The 7,873-nt window shown below is 40.0% G+C and overlaps 1 protein-coding gene across 2 annotated transcripts in view; it reads left to right on the forward strand.

Moving 5' to 3' along the window:
- Positions 1-7,788, forward strand: part of LOC140914807 (nucleolar RNA helicase 2) — a 29,540-nt gene extending 21,752 nt beyond the window's left edge. For both annotated transcript variants that reach the window (XM_073353499.2, XM_073353500.1), the window contains exons 11-15: positions 919-992; positions 1,221-1,380; positions 3,307-3,441; positions 5,097-5,141; positions 6,394-7,788. In XM_073353499.2, coding sequence (XP_073209600.1) covers positions 919-992; positions 1,221-1,380; positions 3,307-3,441; positions 5,097-5,141; positions 6,394-6,570 — 591 coding nt within the window. In that variant the 3' untranslated portion in view covers positions 6,571-7,788. The remainder of the gene's footprint in view (positions 1-918; positions 993-1,220; positions 1,381-3,306; positions 3,442-5,096; positions 5,142-6,393) is intronic.
- The last annotated feature ends 85 nt before the right edge of the window (positions 7,789-7,873 follow it).

The raw sequence follows: 7,873 nt of genomic DNA on the forward strand, positions 1-7,873 counted from the left end.
TTTTGTTATCAAAATCAGTCATTATTGACTGGTAAAGAAGTTTATATTTGTGTGCCAGTGCAAGAAACAGTTGGCATTGCTTTTAGTTCTTGCTTGCTGGCAATGTGAGGTGACTACCTTCCTTAAACGGCTAACAGAACCTGTGATATGTAGCTAAGACTGAAACTTTTTTTAAATAAAGCTAGAATATGGTGGTAATTATTCTTTTTGCCCTTTTAAAAATAAAAACCCAGCTCTCGAATGTTATTTTTCCTTTAACCGTGTTTAAGTAAAGAGAACATTTGATCACCCTAATAGTGATGGACTTGAGAGTTTTTGAATCAATGCCACTTGATGAAATTATGTTCAAGAGAGGGTACCTGCTCGGTTTAGATTTAACAGAAACACATATTTTCAAAAGCTTCCAGTGGAAATAGTTTCCTCCTTTTCAAGAAACATAATTTCCCATAGTCACGTTAACCAAACATTGCAGCATCCTTGAAAATGAGTGAAATAGATTAAACTGACTGGAAAAAAGGTGAAATAGACTAGCCAATTTTCATGGGTAAGCTGAGTAAAATGGGGGAAAAAAGCTGTTGAAATATTTTTCACTAAAATACTCATTTTGACAATCTTAATTGTTACTAGTACAGTAGGACATCCTGTCTCTGTAAATATGAATTTTAACCCAACAGTGTCCCCTTAATGAGGTTCTAAGCATGTTTAGTCCAAGGAATTCACATAGAAAACTTAAGGGCAGGCTAACCTCTGTGTCAGAGTGCTTTATAGGAAATGTGCACAATATATAGTTTTTTCCGCTTTCGGCAAAGGAAATTTAAGGATAAATGCTTATTGAACTGAATACCAGCCTTAGTTGAATATAATACAGTTCTGAACAGTCTGTAAACTTCCTACTCTTCCATTTTCTCTTAACTGCAGGGAATTACATTTAAGCGTGTAGGTGTTCCTACTGCAACAGATATAATAAAGGCTTCCAGCAAAGATGCCATCAGGTATGTTCAGTGACCCTTGAGCTTGTCATCACGTCATTCTCATTTATAATAATTCTTTGGATTGTCTCTTGCCATAGATTTGTCTCCGATGACCATGAAATAAATTGTTCATGGATATCATTGGTTAAGTTTGAGTCTCATGCAGTTTCTCGTCTATCCCATAGCTCCCAGATTCCACTGTCTAAATTTGCCTTTTGCCAAGTAACGTTTTTGCTTTTAAATACTTAGGTGTTTGGATTCTGTTCCTCAAACTGCCATTGACTATTTCAAAGAGTCAGCTCAGTGGCTAATAGAGGAAAAGGGGGCAGTTGAAGCTCTGGCTGCAGCACTAGCCCATATTTCTGGGGCTACTTCCATTGAACAGCGTTCCTTGCTCAACTCCGATGTGGTAAGAATATTTAGTTTATTTTTTTTTGAAATCTTGGATTTCAAATATCTGAATGTGGTAACTATCTGACCCAATCACAATCCCTTTTCTAATCTTTTATTATGGAAAATACTTTGAGAACTCTGAATCTAGAGATCTTAGATCTTCTGGATTATTGTCATTGTCCTGGTTTTGAACTTGGTTATAGCATTGAAATGTCAGTGGCGGTGTTCCTCCTAGCCATGGATAAAGATCAGATGTCTGCTGGCTTATTAGATATTTTAATTGAGGTGTAGACTTGATTGCAGACACAGGGCTGCCATGAGGTGGCTTCATTCTTTCTTCATAGATCCCAGCATAGTTTTCTGTAACTTCTGCTGCAGAGGTCCCATCTTACTACCTTCCTGTTTGTTGGAGTTAAAGGGTCATGGAAGGGGGCCTGGATGTAAGTGTTTTGAGCACACCTGTGCTCTTTGTCGCTGTCATCTAACCCAGGGGGTGCAGTTAGTGGGTTTTTTTTAATATAGTAGTGATTAGGGCCTGGATGAAAGTGAATCTCAATACAGAGAAAACTGAGGTAATCAGAGGTTGGGGGAAGTAACCAGGGGTTATGGTGCAGATTATATTGACCCCCTCTGAGTGACTGGGAAATAAGACAAGTTCACTATGAGGGTCGTCTTACACTTCCAGCTGCTATTACATGAGCCTACAGTAGCAGTGGCTGGGACCATCTGGGTCTAATCGGGAGGTTGATGCTTTTACTTGGATGCACATCTTACTACTGATGAGACTGCAGCACTATGCTTTGTAGGGCTACACCTTAAACAACTCAAACTAAGGCTGTCTATACTACAGACTTCTGCTGGCATAGCTGTGTTGGTCAGGGGTGTGAATGGGTGTGATCCCTGACTGACATAGCTGTGCCAGCCAAAGTCCCTAGTGTAAATGCAGCTATACTTGCAAAGCAGGACTTTTACCAGAAAAGCTATGGTACAGAACACAAGTTTGCCAGTATAGCTGTGTCCACATTAGGAGTGTTTTATTGGTATAGCAGTCAAATAAAATGCTGCTAGTATAAACCTAGCCTTAAACTGGGGTAAAACACAGCCACACACTTAAGTGGCTAGCTTGCTGTGAGCACAGTTCTAATGCTCTGGAATCTGCATTGGCTGACTTAGTTTCCAGTTGGAATTTCAGATATTGGTTGTGACCATAAAGCCCTAAATAGCTTGTCTGCCTACTTGGGAACCATCTCTCTCTCTATGCAGTACTACCACAATTGCCATCACTTGATTGAGCTATCCTGGCATTTGAGTCAGCTGCTGGTAGCTGCTGACTGTCCCTTGACTTGGGAGTTCACATCCCTCTTTGGCCCAAAATAGCACACACTACTTTATCTCTTGGGACATGCTGCAAAACTCACTTGAGTGGACATTTGAGGCTTGCTTGATTCAAGTGTGGAATTATTTGGGGAAATTAAGGCTTTGTGAGAAGGGGATGTTTAGTGGGGTTGTATTGACTCTGTTAAGGTGTGGATCATCTTCTGCTATTTTAATTGGACTGTGTATTTAATTCTGTCAGGGGTGCTTTGAGAGTTGCTCACTGAGGTTTATTTTTATTTTAATATAAAATATACAAAAGATATTACTATTGTAGGTTTTTTATGCATAATTGTTCACTTTCCTTGCATTCAGAATCCTCTCTGCATTGCTTCTGGCAATGCAAACTTTACAGAAGTGATAGTGAAGCTGGAAGTGTTACATATGTATTGATGAGCCAGAATGTCATGTCTATCCACTGTCTGTTAATGTCTTAAAATGTACATATTTGCCATCTAATAACCTTTTATAAATTCTGACTATGCACATTCATTAGATGTATGCTGATCGGTATTCAGGGAATGTTATTTCTTTTTACTGTGAGCATGTACTGCCTTTTATCCTTCAGGGATTTGTAACAATGACATTGCAATGCTCAGAAGAGATAGACAACATAAGCTATGCCTGGCGAGGGCTAAGAGAACACCTGGGTGATGAAATTGATAGGAAAGTGAACAGAATGTGTTTTCTCAAGGGAAAAATGGTAAGATACAATCATCAATCTTTATAGTCTTGCTTACTATACTCTTAAGCTTGTAGATGTGTCGTCTTAAAAGGCAGGAAAAAATTATCACTTCTACAGTTCGAGGTCTGATTTGTCAAGTTACCCTTTTTGTGGCTGAGGAGGGGCTGGATATAGTAATCTTTGAGCTAAGGGTGCAGCAGTTTATGATCAGTGGGATCACTACAATGGCACAAGATATTCTGTTGAACTGAAATGTTGAGGGAGGGGCTTAATTTAATTTTTAATGTAAATATCCAAACAGGTAAACCACTAAAAGTAGTGACACTGGACAGGTGCCGAGTCCATGGGTGCTTCAGGGCTGGAGCACCCATGGAAAAAAATTAGCGGGTGCTTAGCATGCACCAGTAGCCAAGCTCTCCCCCTCCCTCCCCAGTGCCTCCTGCCCACTGATGGCCCCGCTGATCAAGGCCTCCCTCCCAGCGCCTTCGGTATGCCATGGAGTAGCTATTCCAGGGCATGCAGGAGGTGCAGGGAGGGAGGTGGAGGAGCAGGGATGGGGCCTGCTCGGGGAAGAGGTGGGGTAGGGCAGGACCTTGGGGGGAGGGGTTGGGGCTTGGGGGAAGGGGTGGAGTGGGAGTGGGCTTGGGCAGACGGTGGGATCGAGAACCCCCCAGGCAGAGAGGAAGTTTGTGCCTATGGACACTGGCATTGTGCTTCGTGCTCATAGTAAATGTCAGACAGATGGCTTTTATTGAAGAGACACTTCTGTCAGTCTTTTAATAAAAGTAACACCTAAAATTTAAAGATTAGAGGAACTTTTTTTTAATCTCTTCAGGTTTACTTTGTGTGCTTGACAACACTGAAGAGCAAGTAGGCATTTTTACCATTTCACCTTTATAAACAATTCGGGGACCTATGCTCTAGTTCTTTGTCTTTGTAAAGTGTGAATTTTTGTGATGTTGCCTTCACTGATTTTTTCTTTTTCTTTTAATACCATTGTTCATAACATAACTTGTAGTCAATTCACAGACCAACAATGTGGGGCAACATACACAAGCTTCCTTCTATAACTTGTGACCTACTGTATTAGGATCCTTTCTTCCCTGACTGAAATAAACATTTTCATGAAGTTTACATTCTACATTTGAATATTTAAATCCACAGTAAACTTATACATCTGTCTGCTTAGATCAAACGTTCTTTGTCGAAAAGAATTGACAATTTGAGCCACACGAGACAGTGGACAACATTTTAGGAAAGAGAATAATTTTGGTAAGAAGTAAGAAAATATGTATGGAAAGAAGTGGCTCTGCAGGAAAGAGAATACCTAGGGAAGAATTGGTGAAGTACATGATGAAAAAGCAGGTGTGCTGAACTGCTTAGTGCCTGTGAAATAGTTTGATATCTTGGATGAAAGGCACTAAAGGTGTGTAAAACATTGTGCTGCTCCACGTGTCAGTCTTTTTCCAAAGGTAAAATTGCTTTGGCTCCCAAATATTAAACAAGTTAAACTTGACTTCAGAAAGTGAAAATTCACAGATCCCTTTCATTAAACTGTCTCTATTCCCTAAAGGTTGTGTGCTTTAACAAATACTTCAGTGTTACCCGAAACTATGGATTACAAGGTCTCGATTTTCTGGAATCCATTTTAAACCTTTTTTTTTTTTTTTCAGGGGGTGTGTTTTGATATTCCTGCAGTGAATCTTAGACAAATACAGGTATTCTCTTAATTTCAGTAATTCTTAATTTATGGTACAGGTTTCCCAACATTTTCATAGTGTGGACCATCTTGTGGATCCCTTCTCCTCCCCATCACTGCTGGCAGACTGAACTCCATAGCCAGAACCAGTTCTCCCCATTACATCAAAAGCAATTCCCTGTCATAAATTAATTTTGCCCCAAATCAAAATGGATCTCCTCCACAAATTATTTCTAAATCCAGTTTTCCTTTTGTCAGAATCGGTTCTCATCACCTCAACTTATATTAATTTCCTTCCCACTTCTACTTATTGCCCCACAGTGTTTTTCACAAACTAAAATGGAGTTCTCTCAGTCCTTCCAGATTAGCTTCTTAATCAATTTTTCTGAATTGCAACTCAAGTTTTTCTTGCTCTTCTCCAAAAACGAATCCCTGACAATCCAATCTGCTGTAATTATTGCTTCTTTGGGGGCCTGGTCTTCCATTTTTTCAGGGTTCCCACTCCAGCCATTTCTTGCCCCATGCAGAGGTCCCCCAATCTTCCTACCTTCATTCAGGATTGCGCCCCCAGTGCTTTCCTACTCCCAACCCCAGCATTGACTCAGACTAGAGTCCTAAAGTGGGTGCAGGTCCTGGTCCAGAGGTGGGTCTTGGAAGAGCCACCAACACCCCCATCTCCCTTTTTAGCTTCACTCCTGTTTCAGGAGAGAGAGGGAAGAGATGCCACCTCTACTTTTGAGGCTGGTCTATAATACCTTACTGGCAGCTCCCACTTCATGTTGCGGCATCCATTCCTGGCTGGATCTGCACTCAAAGCAATAGAACTATCTCTGGTTTCTCTGGTGTCTGACTAGTAGTGGTCCAGAGTCCTCAAAATAGGAACCTCTGCTTTGCAGGACCCCAAGGGTTCCTTGATGGCATGTGCTTGTATTATTTATTTCAAGTGTACATTTAAGTGGCTGTCTTTATGTACACTTTCATTTTTATAATTGAGACCTAGAGGTTCATGATTTGTTTAACTCATAACTGTTTTCACAAAATCTGGAATCAGATGTTTCCTATGCTTCATATTTTATTTTTAATTCCAGTCCAAACTTTTTAGTTATTTTTAAATACTAGGTTGTATTTGCTACTAAGTAGTTTTTTCTTGCAGTTGCCCAATTTTATAAAACTGTAAAATGTACTGTATTTGCTTTCTTGCAAGTTTTGTCTGCATGTCAGGCTTTTACATGTATAAAGTTCAAATACATATTTAACTTCGTTTTTACCAGGGAAAATGGCAGGATTCAAAACACTGGCATCTGACTGTGGCAACTCAATTACCCGAGTTAGCAGAAACCCAGCGAGAAGGAGGCAGAGGCTTCTACGACTCCAGGAATGGGAGGCGAGGTGGCAGCTTTAATAGAAACAGATTCAGAAATAGAGGCCAGAAACGAAGTTTTGACTGAGCATTTGATCGCTAGCTCTAACAATAACATTTGCAGAAATGAGACTAAAATATTTTTATCCACATTAAAAAAAGTCATGTTCGTTCTATGTGTGTGCCACTTGCAGAATCTGTCATTCAAAATTTGTTTTTCCAGTATTGCTAGGGATGGCTGTATACAGGACCAATTCAGAGAACAACAGTTCAGTGTATACAAAATTATGCCTTATCTTCCACACAGCTACGTCAAAAGAATATTCATCAAACTCCTCCACAGAGCCTTGTTCCAGGATGTGTCTTTTGCAATCAGAAATCTGGCTTGGGTTTACTACACAGTATATATCAAAATCTCCATTTGAATTGGTCTCCAGTGGTGACTGAAACCTGTCCATTTTCCAAAATAATTAAAATACTATTTCTACATAGTCATTTGTACATAGTGAAGTGATTGTTGGATGAATGGTGTATGTTGCTTCAGCTGGAGAGTGAGTGGGGTATAACCTTGATTCAGTTCCTGTACGCTGCACTATGATAGAATGCAATCATGTAACTAAATACTGTTTTTTTTCCACAGGGCCCCTGCCTCATTCAGTATACAAATCCATTGCTCCACTGAACATGAATCAGGGCTCTGTAGTGAGTGAAGCTGTTTGTGGGCCTCTTACCTCATTTATGGCAGAAGTCAAAATATACATAGGTTTCAGAGTAACAGCCATGTTAGTCTGTAGTCGCAAAAAGAAAAGGAGTACTTGTGGCACCTTAGAGACTAACCAATTTATTTGAGCATAAGCTTTCGTGAGCTGTAAATTGGTTAGTTTCTAAGGTGCCACAAGTACTCCTTTTCTTTTTTTGAAAATATACATAGTAAATGAAGTAAGGGATTGCAGGAAAAGAGGATAGTCTGATGATTGAGGCAGTTGACTGCTGCACCGGTTAACTGTATTTTATTCTCTCTGCTATGGAATACATCTATGATGGGCAGGTCATTTACATTTTCACAATTGGTCACTAATTGTTCCTTGTGTTCTGGGTTTTGATGAGAGGTGTGGGGCCAGATTTGAAGAAGTGCTGAGAGCTCACAGTTGTAACTAAAGTCAATTAGTGTTGTAAAAGTGTTAAGAACGATGACAAAATCAGGCCCTGCCATCTTAAGTTAGCCACCCAAACTTAGTGGGCACTTGATAATTTTGGCCTTATTCTCTACCTCAGGTTTCAGAGTAGCAGCCGTGTTAGTCTGTATTCGCAAAAAGAAAAGGAGTACTTGTGGCACCTTAGAGACTAACCAATTTATTTGAGCATAAGCTTTCGTGAGCTACAGCTCACTT

Source organism: Lepidochelys kempii, chromosome 7 (assembly GCF_965140285.1).
Source record: "Lepidochelys kempii isolate rLepKem1 chromosome 7, rLepKem1.hap1, whole genome shotgun sequence".
Taxonomy (NCBI): domain Eukaryota; kingdom Metazoa; phylum Chordata; order Testudines; family Cheloniidae; genus Lepidochelys; species Lepidochelys kempii.